At 36.7% G+C, this 14537-nt stretch overlaps 1 protein-coding gene across 4 annotated transcripts in view; it reads left to right on the top strand.

Moving 5' to 3' along the window:
* RGS7BP (regulator of G protein signaling 7 binding protein) overlaps positions 1–14537 on the top strand; it is a 122609-nt gene that overhangs the window by 88843 nt on the left and 19229 nt on the right. For 3 of the 4 annotated variants that reach the window (XR_012471219.1, XM_074199619.1, XM_074199620.1), the window contains exons 4-6: positions 3801–3869; positions 3959–4006; positions 10394–10541. Coding sequence is in view for 3 of the 4 variants with exons in the window: in XM_074199619.1 (XP_074055720.1) it covers positions 3801–3869; positions 3959–4006; positions 10394–10541 (265 nt within the window). In the remaining variant the exon portion in view is untranslated. The remainder of the gene's footprint in view (positions 1–3800; positions 3870–3958; positions 4007–10393; positions 10542–14537) is intronic. The other variant, XM_074199621.1, reaches the window with a different exon arrangement.

Here is a 14537-nt window from a genome sequence, read left to right as displayed (position 1 = left end):
TGACAGGGAAAAAACAACAGCTCACAAAGAATTAGAAGACGTCATTATAGCAAATAGACAGAAAGTCTTACATTTCTGTGCATCTATTACCAAGGGGACAGCATGACTTGAAGGCAGGGAATAAGTCATAGTGGTAATAACCTCTCATCATGTTGAGATGAGGTGGGGAGAATGAAAAATATGAGATGATGTCAGCCAAGGTGACTGATGCTCTTTGGGGACTCTGGAACCATGCTTAATGCTTAGGCAAAAGGACAATCTTCACAGTGAGTCAGTCAGCAGAATTTACTGAGGACCTACTAGGTTCAGAGCACTTTATTCTCAAAGCCATCTTAGGGATTTAAAGGACACAGAAGACATAATCTTGCCTTCAAGAAAATTATAATTTGATATCTAGCAATTAGGTACTAAAACGCTATTGAACTCTGGGTCCAGAAAGATTTTAATTTTGTTTGAAGGAATTTTATTAAATTGAGACTAACTTTGCAAGAGAGCAAAGGTCTGCCACTATTTTAACTCTGAGTGATCTCAGTAAAACTGCTATCTGATACTACTGTGGGTTTAATCTGTAGACAGAGAGGAAAAGAAGACAAGAAGTAGAGAAGAAAGAGGAGAATAAGGAAACAAGAGGGAGCAGGGCAGAAGATTAAAAGAAAAAAGATACAATTACCTTAGGCACCACCAGGTGTCATTGATGTCATAGGTTATATACACACACTATAGACTAATTCAATCCAGTGTGGAATCCATGGACATGAAATGCTACAAATCAATTCCATTTTTAGTTCATCCTAAGGAAAGTAATTATGGGTAGGGTCCCAGAATTTCTGATAGTCACAATCCATAGATCAAAATTTTTGTTCTAACTAATGAGGGACTTTAAGGAAGGCTCCTAGAACTCTGTTCCAATTTCCTCTTATTTAAAAATGTTTACGTTAATCCCTAGCTCATATAAGGCACTGTCAGAAATCATATGAGATAACAGTTGTGAAAGCATTTCTAAAGAATATAAAAAATGTAAGAGGAATGTTCACTTACATATTCAATTCACTTAAAAATCTTGAATAAAACCTTGGGATATATATGACCATGTGCTAAATACTGGGGATAAGACAATGAAAAGTGACACAGTCTTTTCCTAGAAGGAAATTACAAGCCACTGCATGACTGGATCCATACCAGCCAGGGTTCCCAATCTTCCTGGCACATAGATTAGGTTAGTTCTATCCCCCAAAGGCAAGAAAATTGTCCTTGTGGCTTAACCAGCATTAAATAAACCCACATTTATATAGAACTGGCTATGTGTCAGATACTTTGTTAAGCATTTTATAAATGTTATTTCATTTGATTGCACAACAGGCCTGGGAAGTAAGTACTATTAGCCCCATGTTACAGATGAGAAAATGGAGGCAAAGGGTGATTAAGCAATTTACCCAGGGTCACAGAGCTAGTAAATGTGTGAGACTCAATTAGAACTCTGATCTTCCTTATTCCAGACCCAGCACCCTCTATACTATGTCACCTTAGCTGATTTGAACATGTAAAGTCATAAAAAGTCCTGTCCATTGGAATTGGGTTCTTCAGACCTGATAGAGGTCAAGGGAATCACCAGGCCTCTGGAAAGAATGGAGATCAGAAAAGGGAGGTTGTCTACTTGAGTTAAGTACATTTTTCTTGTTGTGTATCCTTTCTATGGAACAACTTATTAAATCTTTTATGAACTGTTGAATGACCTATGAGCATCTTATTTCATTCTAGTAAAAGACATAAACTACCTGAGAACCGCCTAAGTCAGACATAGTTGGGAATTGGAACAAGATATCATTGTGGTTCATAATGTGGGTGAAGTAGTGTAAAGGAGATGCAAATATAGACCAGATGGTGACTGAGCAGCCAGATATAGTATCATTACACCTTATGTCAAGGACCTTGCTGGTGCTCCCTCAGTGAATCTTATTGATGACTATAAATTAGCTCAGTGAGTATTGGAATAGGAATAATAGGAATTAAAAAAAAGAAAATTCCAGGTCTACTATCCCTTGTTTATTATGAATCATCACAGAGAATCTGAATAACCAGCATAGAAATGTTGCATATAAACTGGTAGAATACATTGAATAGTAAGAGACAGAGCTTATTTAAATATGCAGTGAAAGCAGAGGGCTTTGATAGAACTGGTGGTGATACAATTGAAAGGAGTGATGCTAATGAGGAAAGGGATTCAAAAACTCTGACCTAGAGGTTTTGCTGGAAAATGTGTTACTCTCTTAGCCGACTTACTATAGATAGCCCTAAGTTGTATTAGTGGATGTGTCATCATCAGTGCAGTAGCTCTGATTTTCCAGTGTCCTCTGGCTCATTGTGACCTCTTTTCATTGTGACCATTTTTCATCGAGTGACCCAGTGTGAACTGCAAAAAATGTGGCATATAATCCACTACATGGACTGGCTCATTGAGAGTCAGGACATAGTATTTCTATTGTGAAGAAATGAAGTCTAAGATTTCTCCTCTTCATTCTCTTCCACATTTGGTCATGCTTCCAGGGAGCCATTACAGTTTTGTTTATTTTGTTTTATTCTGACTTTTAGATTTAGATATCTTTCCTTTCTTTTTCCTTCAGTGTTATTTATGGACCTTGGATTGCCAAGATTAAGGTTGTCCAGTGACAGCCTACAAATGGTGGGAGGCCCTCTAAGAGACCTTTAGGACCTTTCCACCAAAGGGGTGGACTGTGATAGCTTAACTATGAGAAATTCCCCTTTCACTCTCCTTGCCATGTAATTTAGGTTCTTTCCCTAAAAGGCAAGAAATTGTCCCAAAATTTAACTGACCCAGAGGCTAAGGCTTCTATTGACTTTGCTTCTTGCTTGCCTCATGCTTACCTGATCATGTAAGGCCATTAAAAAAGCCTACATCTGTGTTTTCAGGCCTTTATACTAAGAGAATGTTTCAGGTTCACTCAAACAACCATAGCCTACCCTGCTAACCAGGTGATTTCCATACAGAATGGAGATGTGGGATATGGGAAGTACTCTCTTTTGGCTACATCCTTACTGAATATCCTTTCTATGCTATGTCTGTAAACCTCCCTCTGTTAACTGTTGAATGACCTATGAATGTCTCATTTTGTTCCAATATCAGAATTAAACTATCATAGCCTGAGTCAGACCTAGATTACAATGCATTGCTAGTCTTCTTCCTAATCATGGTTGGCTGGATCCCTTTTGTGAGAATCCAAGGAAAACTTGAAAAGCTTATACCTCAAAAATGGTAGCCTTTAGATAGACATGTCATCCATCATTGCCTCCCTACTCTGTCAACCACATTCCCATGCCAGAGAGTATCCATAGGAATAAAATGTAGGTGTCTTATAAGTAGGTGACCCTGCCTTTTTGAGGTTTAAAAGAAAGTGAATCTATTGAAACAGGCAGCACCTGATTTTTCTGATTTTCATTGCTCCTCTCAGTCTCTGAAGCTTAGGGCTGCCCCTGCCCAGGATCTGCGGGTGGTTGATACACAACCTTGCTGTGCTCTGCCTGGAGCTAGATGCAAAGAACTTTTATGAGGTCATTGCTGCACAACTATGAAATTGTTGCTCTGTCCTGAATTAGGTGTACAATTAATTTCAGCACCACAGTAGCCCACATAATCAGAAAATAATTCCCTAGGTGGTTTCCACAGCCAAGCACAAATGTACATAAAGTAAACATAGTATGGTCAAATGATCCTAATCTGCCGATTTATTCTTTATGAACTGGCTGATGGATATGATGCTTTGTTTTCCATTGCTTTATGAAAGGTGCCTGGAGTCTCTCATTATTCTATCCATTGCTGCTGGGACATGATTTGGAAGGCATGAGAGCAAGATGTAATGAGAAGATCATACAATAATTGATTTAGAACCAGAAAGAACCTGCAGAGGTCATCTGGTCTAACATCTAGTCATTTTATAAATAGGGAAACCAAATGCCGGACAAGTTGAGCAACTTGCTCAAAGTCATACAGGTAAGAAGTGGAAATATCAGATTTTGAACCAGGTCCTCCAATTCAATGCTACCATTTATTCTCTTGTCCTTCTCTGCCTCACAGCAGAGATCAGCAAATGATTCATGGGAAAGTCCAAACATCACATTTATTAGTAGTATAATTCCAGGAAAGAACTTAACATCTCTGAGCCTCAGTTCTCTTTTCTATACCTGGGGATATTGATACTTGTAACAACTGGCTCACAAAATTGTGATCAAAAAATATTTGTAAGACTTAAAGTGTTATATAAATGTTAATTATTTTTATTGTTGTTAGGCAGTACCCAATGTAGTCTGATTGGGCGTACAATCAAAATAATTACGAAAATTTTGTTGTCATGTCCAACTTTTCATGATCCCATTTGGGCTTTCTTGGCAAAGAGACTTGAATGGTTTGCCATTTCCTTCTCTAGCTCATTTTATAGTTGACAAAACTGAGGCAGATAGGGTTAAATGACTTGTCTAGGGTCACACCTATTCACTGTGACACCTAACTGCCCTCATATACATGCATGTGTGTGTGTGTGTGTGTGTGTGTGTGTGTGTACATATTTGTATATATACTCTGGATCCCCAGAACACAGTCACTACACCCCACAGGACACTAGTTGGGGTAATCCTGATAGGTTGTAGGTTATCTTTCTAATCTATATAGCTTCCAAGACCCTGCTTGTTTTAGCTATTCAGTCATGTCTGACCCTTCATGACTGCATTTAGAGTTTTCTTGGCAAAGATCTAGAGTGGGTTGCCATTTCCTTTTTCAACTTATTTTATAGATGAGGAGACTGAGGTCAACAGGATTAAGTGACTTGCCCAAGTCATGCTTGTAGGTGTCTGAAACCAGATTTGAACTCTGGAAGAGGAGTCTTCTTGATTTCTGCCATGGTTATCAGTTTCCATAAGTCGACCAGACTTTTAATTAGCTTTTTTTTTTAGAAAGGGATTTTTACTTCAACGATATTGTTGGTACAGATGGTACATACATCCCTCCATATAGAGAGTCCAGGGGAAAATTGACTCAAGTTTAAAAGGGGACAAATGTTGAAGGATAGCTCACTGCTACTTTTTACTGAAATTCCCAAAATGCTTTCCTTAGGTATGGTTTAGCTTTTCTACTAGGTTCTTTGTAGAGACTTGAATTTGCTTTCCTAATTGAAACTAGTCTCTTCCTGACTCCCAGTGTACATCATGTTTGTCATCAGCCATTTTGGGGACATTACTTGGATCCTAAAGTAAAAGCCTATATTCTTCCTTTGCTCCTCCAGCCAAGAGGGATGGAGAAAAAACTGAACCTAAGGCTGTTTCTTGGTCTCTGCTCCTCCCCACTAATGAATTCCTTCTCAGGGGTTTAGCTGGCACAGTCTTCCCTCTTTACTGCCAACCACTTAACTTCACTATTCCAACTAGCTTGATGGTTTTATACAGGCCCCCGTAGGGTGGGACTAAGTCCCTCAGTCAATCTGAACAGACTTTCAGTTGCAGCTAGAGAAATATCTAGTTCATGTTCACACCTTGTGGAAATCAACATGGGATCTGTTCTGATAAATATATCTTGGTGTAACATATTTTTATCTACTTTAAGTGGGATAGGATAATTATCTAGCATTCAAAGGTATCAGATTCACAGCCCCATGACAGAATCTGCTTAAAATGTAATTGGGAAATATTTAGCAATATAAATGAAAATAGGTAATGTTATTTTCTTACTATCAATGTGCCAAATCTGTTCTGAGTTTGACAATACTGACTAGACCGATCCTCTACCCTTACATTGTCCCCTAGGTTTAATACCACCCCTATAATGTTTACCTTGCATGTAATTATATATATTCACTGACACGTTGTATTGCTGCTACTTCTGGCTTTTTTGCCCCTTTTTTACATTTATTCCCTTTGTTTCAGCTTCATATATATATATATATATATATATATATATATATATATATATAGAGAGAGAGAGAGAGAGAGAGAGAGAGAGAGAGAGAGAGAGATGATAGATAGAGAGATAGAGAGATAGTAGTTTCCTAACACTGCTTGGTTTTTTTTCCTTAATTATATGGACTGTAATTGAGAATTTTAAATGACATACAGAAACTAGGATTGCTCAAATGCTACAATCACTGCTTCAAGGGCAGCTCAGTTGTGGCATGGATAGAGAACTGGGCATGCAATTAAGAAGACTCCCTTCCAGAGTTCAAATCTAGTCTCAGACACTTACAAGCATTACTTGGGCAAATGCAGTCATAAAAGGTCAGATGTGACTGAAACAAATGAACAGCAAATATACATATAAGACAAATGTAAATTAGGCAGAACTTCACATTTCTGTCTAAATGTTAGGAATTTTCCATGCTCATCTAGGGCCTGGGAGTAACTATAATTGTTGCTCTAATTTCTTTAAATATAATTTCTTTTAATATATGCTTACCAAAGTAGCAGAGGAAGAAATCTTTTGGACAAAAAGGTGCCATTATATTGCCTTTAGGCTTCGAATGAACTAATTATTCTAACACAGTGTTATATAGATATATGCAAGTGATTTTTTTGGGGGAAGGTATTGGTATTTGGGCAGTGAGGATTAACTTCATGTAGAGGTGGTGAAGGAAGGAAGGAAGGAGATTATAATCCTAATTCTATAGATGTGGAAATTGAACTTCAAACCATTTAAGTGATTTGTCCAATCTCATAAGCACAAGCACTAGGGATGAAACTCATATCTGATTCTAAATTCAGAACTCTTCACCTTATCTGCCTCTGAGAGAAATTTCTTGTGTCTTCTCTACAACTTGAAAATACCTGTTTCGACTGGCAAGATTTTTTTTAAAATGAAAGTAATTATATTAAAACAAGAGAAAGGTCTAGCAATATACATCATTTGGGGAAAAGGCTAAAATAGTTGTTTTATAAAGATGTAATGAATCTCATTATACCATTAGAAATATGAATATAAGGAATCTACTTAAGCATGGAAAAATATATGAACCAGTGCTCATTGGCTTGTAGATTTAAGGAGGGAGCTTAGAAATGATCTAGTTCAACCTTTTCATTTTACAGATGAGCAAACTGAGATATAGAGAAATTAAGTGGTCTGTTTAAGGTCACACAGATACTAAATGGCAAAGCTGGGATTTGAAACCATGATTTCTGGCTCCAAATCTGTCACTCTTCACTATCCACCTTTCCTAAAAAGTGGGATAAGTAGAAACAATATGTACAGTGACTTTAAAAATGTAAATTATAACAATGATAGAAGGAATTTAATTCAGAATAATTTCAATGACCATTCATGGTCCTGAATAACAGATGATGAATCACATTTTCTTTTACTTGGTAGAAACATGGGAAACAGCAAGTACATAATGTTGCACTGTCAGATGTAGTTATTGTGCCAGTTCTTTTGCAAAATGCTTTTTATTACAAAGAGTGGTTCAAGGTAAGGGGGGAGGCATATTGGAAAGTTATTGTAGTGTAAAAACTAAAGGCACTAATAGAACTAAAAATAAACGAATCAAGTTTTAGCTACAATCTACCTTTGAGTATATGTGTGTGTGTGTGTGTGTGTATGTATGTATGTATGTATGTATGTATATTTTACACTATAGTTCCTGAATAATTGCTAGTAATGTTTATACAATACTGATACAACTAGCTGAAAAAGTGGGGAGGAAAAATTTATTTCTTAGTAAAAAATGTTGAATGTTACAGTAGAAAAAGACTTTAAATTTTCTCTAATCTAGAGGCTGGCAAACTGGTCAATTCTGGTCTGCAGACCTAAGAATTTATTTTAATTCTCTTTCTCTGTGTCTCTGCCTTTGTCTCTGTCTCTTTCTGTCTCTCTGTCTCTGTCTCTGTTTCTATATATATGTATGTATGTAATTTTTAAGTAATTAAAATTAATTTAACAAAGAATAAAACTTTAATTCTTATTTTAATAAAACTTTATTTTAATTCTTAGCTCAGGGCAATACAGAAACAGACAATGAACCAGATTTGGCCAGCCTCTGATCTAGTATCATCCTCTCAGTTTCCAGATGAGGAAATTGAGAGGAAGAGAGATGAAGGGATTTCTTCTAGGTCATGCAGTCAATTAGTAGCTGAGCCAGGAGCAGAACCTATCTCCTTACTCTGTCCATCCTGCTACACTGGCCCCAGTCAGACCACCTTCACAAATGCATATATAGACTAAATGGCATAACAAAAGACGAAAGAGGAGAATATTTATTCAGTGGCACATCTATTGTTGAGTGAACCAGCTGAGCAAAGAAGTTCAAGTCCTCAGTTCACGGACTTGTCCCCACATGTCCATCCTCCCTGCCCTACAGCAGCAGTGCCTGGGCCTCAGGGCCATTCTCATACTCTTGGGTCTAATGGCCATAAATTGTTATTCCAAAAACAGCAAGCCTGGTCTCACACATCATGACCAAGTTAGAAATACCAGTACTCTCTGGGGATCCCTTAATTACATTTGAGTCTTGAGTTTATATTGATAGTACATTGTCTCTGCTCAGTTTTCAACAGTTATGTTGACTTTGCTTTACCACTGCAATATTTACAAACATATATGCATATTTGCAAAACCCATATACATATAGCATATATGTGCATGATTTTTTAATATAATTCCATTGTTCAAGAAGCTTCCATGTGTATCTGTGGCAGGATAAAATACAAACCTTCTTTTAAACATCCTTCATAATCTGGTTCTAGCCTAGTTTTCCAAAATGATTATACATTATTCTTCTTCATATACTTTATATTCTAGTCATGTCGTTATATTCCTTATACATCTTACAATCTCTGGCTTCCCAAGTATTTGCACTAATTGTTTCTGGGACAGTAATGCTCTCCCTTTTCATTTCCATCTCTTGGATCTTCTGGGGCTCTTCAAGGTTAAGTCACCATATAGTATTTATTTTGTAGAGATTTTATATATATATATATATATATATATATATATATATATAAAATATATATACATATCTGAGAACATTTTATCTACTTTAAGAAGAATGTAAGCTTTTGGGGTGTAGGTACTGATTTACTTTGGTCTTAGTATCCCCTAGATCTCTCATAGTGTAAGGAAATGAGTAGGTACTTAATAAATGTTCATTTATACAGAAATACAGAAATATATATGTATACATAATATATATTATATATATAGATATATATATTTATACATACACACCACATACATACATACATACTTGACTGCACTGATAGAAAGAATTACTTTGCGTACATGCATATATCATAATGTTATGGTCTGAGAAAAGTCCCCAATTACGGAACAGAGGCACTCGACACGATGGAGATGCAATAGCAAGGGTCTGTTAAACTAGCTCAAGCTAGGGTTCCATCCTAGGACAGGGCTAGGATCCTGGAACCCCAAGTAAAGTGAGGAGAGACCTTATATATGGTTCGGTAGGGGAGTTTCAAGCATCTGCCTGCAGATTGTCTTGAGATGGTGCAGCATGTTCTTATTGGATGCAGGTCCTTGGAGAAGCCCCCCGCTGCATGGTCCGAGAGCTGACCAGGCAGAATCTCCAGAAGCTGATCAGGCAGAAACTCATCAAGCTGACCAAGCAGAGACTTAGAGGCAGAATTTAGGCAAAAGTTCATAGGTTTCGACATTCAGGGTCTTACAGGCATTCAGGCTAAAGTTCATAGGTTTCGAAACTCAGGGTCTTGCAATACAAATAGTTTGGTGTTATTATATATGCATGTATGTATATATACTCACATGTATATGTGAATGTAAAAATGTCTATGTATTTATATATGTGGGTTTAGAAATATGTATATGTATATAAATATAAATGTTTATCTAAATTAATAAAGCAGTTAAATAATGAACAGCTAGGTGGTACAGTAGATAGAGAGCTAGGTCTGGATTCAGGAACACTCATCTTCTTGATTTGAAATCTAGCCTCAGACACTTAAAAGCTATGAATGCCCCATGGCAAACTTTAATTCTGTTAGCCTCAGTTTACTTTTTTCCCCCTTTGGTTTTTGCAAGGCAGTGGGGTTAAGTGACTTTCCTAAGGAAACACAGCTAAATAATTATTAGGTAACTGAGGTTGGATTTGAACTCAGGTCGTCTCGATTCCAGGGCTGGGGCTTTATCCACTGCGTTACCTAGCTGCCCCTAGTCTCAGTTTTCTTATCTTTAAAATTATCTGGAGAAGGAAATAACAGACCACTCCATTATCTTTGCCAAGAAAACATCAAATGGGGTCATGACCAGTACAACATGACCTCTCAACAACAACAACACAGTTGCTTTAACCAAATATATGACCCCTCTTAAAGACTAATGTTTAGCATAGGACGTATATTTATGATTCCTCCCATTTTCCTCCTTTAGGAAAGGAGTCTGTAGCGGGGATCAAGAGCCCAGAATGCAAAACGGAAGAGGGTCCAGAAGTTCCCATTCTAGAGGACACACTATCTTCACCAGTAGACATTCAGCACCATTCCTGGCAGGTTTCCACAGATATTGAGAATACTGAAAGGTAAGCGCTCTTAGTATGACGGTTCTGCATTTAGGGAGCAATTTATCTCTCAGATAACATCATTGGAGACATCTTAGTCCAGGTTTCAAAAAAGCAGACTTTTCTTATACTTCCCAAAATATTCTCAAATTAGGAGGAAGTCCAACCCTGATATTTTTCAGATGATGCATCATTGGGTCAGAGTAGTAATCAAAGTCTCCCAGCACATTAGCTCAGAACCAATACCAAAACCTGACCCCCTGCTGCCCACTCCACATTACTCCATCCACAAAGAAGTTGGACTATGTGTTCCTTTGTAAAAGGATAAGGGAATTTCTCTTGTAGGATTGAGATCCCTTGATTGTTTCTAGTTTACTCTGGACAAGAGTTGTGAAGGGGTTGGGCCAGTGAAAGGAGCCAGGACCCAGAAGACTGAATGATACCCAGACTTTAATAATCCATATGCCTCATGGCATTATTCAAAAAGGTAAGAGAAAAGGACAAGAAAGGCACTTTGCTGAACTCTTTATAAATATTAATCCATTTGATCCTTACTAGAACCTCAGGATGTGAGTGCATCATGATTCTCATTTTACAATTGAGGAAACTGAGGCAGGCAGGGTAGTGGCTCATCCAGTATTTGAGATCATATTTGAACTTAGATCCCTGACTCCAAGTCTAGTATCTTTCTCTGCTGTACTACCTAACTGTCTTACCATTTCTCTGAATCTCCTTGGCTTCCAGGAAGTGAGTGACACCTTTAGAAAAGAAACCCATTGTTTTTGTTTCATTTGGGTAAAAGGAAACCTTAACAATAGCTCACATTTATGCACTAACCACTATGCTAAGTGCTTTACAAATTTTATCATATTTGATCTTCACAACAACCCTCAGAACTAAATGCCATTATTATTCCCATTTTAAAAAAAAATTATTTTTTTCTAATTAAATGTAAAGATAGTCTTCAGCATTCATTTTCTGTAAATATTTTCCCCATTTTACAAATGGGGAAAATTGAGACAAACAAAGGTTAAGTAACTTGTTCTTGATTATACAACTTCCAGGTACAAAGCTGGATTTGAACCAAGATCTTCCTGACTTCAGGCCTGGTTCTTCATTCACTGAACCACTCAGTTGCCCCTAATAATAGTATAGATTACTTATTATGTTGGGATATGTTTGTGTGTGTGTGTGTGTGTGTGTGTGTGTGTGTGTGTGTGTGTGTGTGTGTTTATAAAACTAGATATCGCCTGGCACAGTTGGGGAGTACTGGGCTTAGAGTCAGGAAGATAAAAGTTCAAATCCCACCTCTAACCCATATTAATTGTATGACCTTACTTTGTTTATCCTTTGTGTAACTAATTCCCTTGGATTCCTTGGTCCTTTATATTTCTCATATTTTCCTGTGTTCCCATATATCCTATTAAGATCCCCTATTCTTCTATAAAACTGCTCTATTTTGCCTAAATAGATACAGAGGCAAAATCATTTCAAAGAAAGAACTCTGGACTTAGTATCAGAGACCTAGAGCTTAAATACAAACTCTTATCTCTGTGACCTTGGACAAGTTGCTTCAGTGGGTTTCCTTACCTGCAAATGAGTTAATTAGACCAGTTGGCTGCTAAAGACCCTTTTCAGCTCTCCCCACTATGATCCTATGATCCAAATAGCCCAGTTCTTGAATCCCCAAAGCTGGCACAAAGCAACTTGATTGAATATAGGACAGTTCCAGGGAGTGAGATGTGTTGGGAATATTGCAGGTGGGTTGAATTATCAAGGAAGTAATTTTATTGTATTATTTTTAGAAGGTTAAACATAATTATATTTGTATTCTTTGCATTCCTGCTTCCAAATTGTAATACAATTACAAAGCTAATTACCAAATTTCCATGTTTAAAGAAAAAAATGATGCATGGTGGTTATTATGTGCTATTGATAAAACTCTCCCCTTATATGAGCATGAAAATTGAACAATTTTAGCATTGAAGCAGTTTGATGAAATTGATAGTACTCTGTAGACAAAATGATTAAGGATAGTTTCTTTTTTCACTAGAAAAAGAGAATTCTATAGTCTATTCCCCATAAAATCAATTTCTTCTGATCATTGCTTCCCTCAGTCTTTTGTTCCTTGTATTAGCCTTTCCCCTCTTCTCTAATTCCACTCCCCTTCTACTTCCTTGTTGATATATTTTAACATATATATATATATATGTATATATATATATGTTCTATAGATAGATTTCTATATCCAACTAAATGTGTTTATTATTCCCTCATTAAGTCAATTCTGATAAGAGTAAGGTTCAAACATTGCCCACTACATCCATCCTCCCTTCTTCCTCTCCACTGTAACAAAATTAGTTCTTGCCAAATTTACCTTGGCTAGAGTCTTTTCCAGGAAGTCTTATAAGTCAGCTATAAGATTCATAAGATATTTAAAAAATCAAACTGTAGAAAAATATGGGTTTTTTAAAATAAAAAATTTAAAAATATACTATAACATTGGCAATCTGTGTCACCCTTTGATTAACCTGAATTTCCTCATAAGAGTCTTTAAGGAAAGAAAGGACAAATAGAATGGAGTTCTCATGGAATTAATTATATTCTTCCATTTTCCCAGGTTCTTATCTCTGGGGGCTTCTTTGAGTTCTAGAAGTCAGTCAGTATACATTAAATATCGACTATTATGAATGGGAGCTGTGAACAACTATGAATTCATGGTTCTGCTCTTGAGAAATTAATGGTGTAGAGGGAAACAGTGTGATATAGTCAAAAGAGCATCAAGATGAGACTGGAATTTATGGAAGTTCTAATTTTCACACTCATTAGCTGGTGCTCTCTAGGCTTCATTTCCCTTATCTGCAAGATGAAAGGGTGAGCATAGGGATCATGGAATTATAATTCATATTAAGGGCCTGATCACCCTAATACTCCAAAACAGAATCTCCACATTTACCTTATTTCTTAATAAATTATTTTTGTTCACATACAGTATCTTCAGATTCATCCTCACTATTTGTGAATAAAGATGCCAAACATCAGGGGTAACTAGGTAATACAGTGCATAGAGCACTGATCCTGGGGTCAAGAGGACTTGAGTTCAAATTCAACGTCAGATAATAATTACCTAGCTATGTGACCTTGGGCAAGTCGCTTAACCCTATTGCCTTGCAAAAACAAAACAAAAAGATACCAAACTTTTTTTGAGTTGATTAATTTTTGTTTTCTCTCTCTAGAAAAGTCTTCTTTCTCATATAGCTATATAGAGCTTCCTCAAGCAATATCAGCTTAATACTTGGAACAGGTTTGTAGGAGAGTGGATATGACCCATAGAGAAGAATGTATGAATCTGCTTTTCCACAGGTCATTGAAATAAGAATTTCAGCTCTACATACAATCAGATAAAAAAGGAAAAACTGGGCTAGTTTAAGGACAGGCAAGGTATTTTTGTGAGTTCTCATGAAGGAGCTAAGAAGGCTAAGCTAGGTCTTCAGAAAACTTGAATTCTAGCTGTATATCTTTGGACAAGTCACATCTTTGAACTTCAACTTCCTCATGAGAAAAATGGAACTAATGCCAGACCTGCCTGCCTCAATTGTAAGGATCAGAGGGGAAGGAAAGTTTATAGAACTAGATACTAGATAAGTATCATTCTGGATCAAGTTCTAGCATCCTTTATGAATTGGAGTTTGTTTTTTACCTTATAAAAGATTTGTATCTAGGACTAAGAAAATTCAGACTAGGGTGCAGAAGAGGAAAAAGTCATGTTTAGCAGGATCCCTATCAAAAAGATAGACAGAGCAGTCTCTCTTGTCTTCATTGTCCAGTTCAGCTGAGGATATTCTGTAGGAAAAGGAAAAAATCTCAATATCTGTCTGCATTACCAAATAGCTTGCACTTAACATCTAGAATTCATATAGTGCTTTACAAATGTTATCTCATTTTACTCTGGGAAGCTGATATTATTCTTATCCCCATTTTACAGTTATGGAAACTGAGGCAGATAGAAACTAAGTG

The sequence above is a fragment of the Macrotis lagotis genome, chromosome X (genome assembly GCF_037893015.1).
Source record: "Macrotis lagotis isolate mMagLag1 chromosome X, bilby.v1.9.chrom.fasta, whole genome shotgun sequence".
In the NCBI taxonomy this organism is placed as follows: Eukaryota; Metazoa; Chordata; class Mammalia; order Peramelemorphia; family Peramelidae; genus Macrotis; species Macrotis lagotis.
The sequence above is the reverse complement of the archived record's forward strand: the minus strand, read 5'-3'. Positions and strand labels throughout refer to the sequence as shown.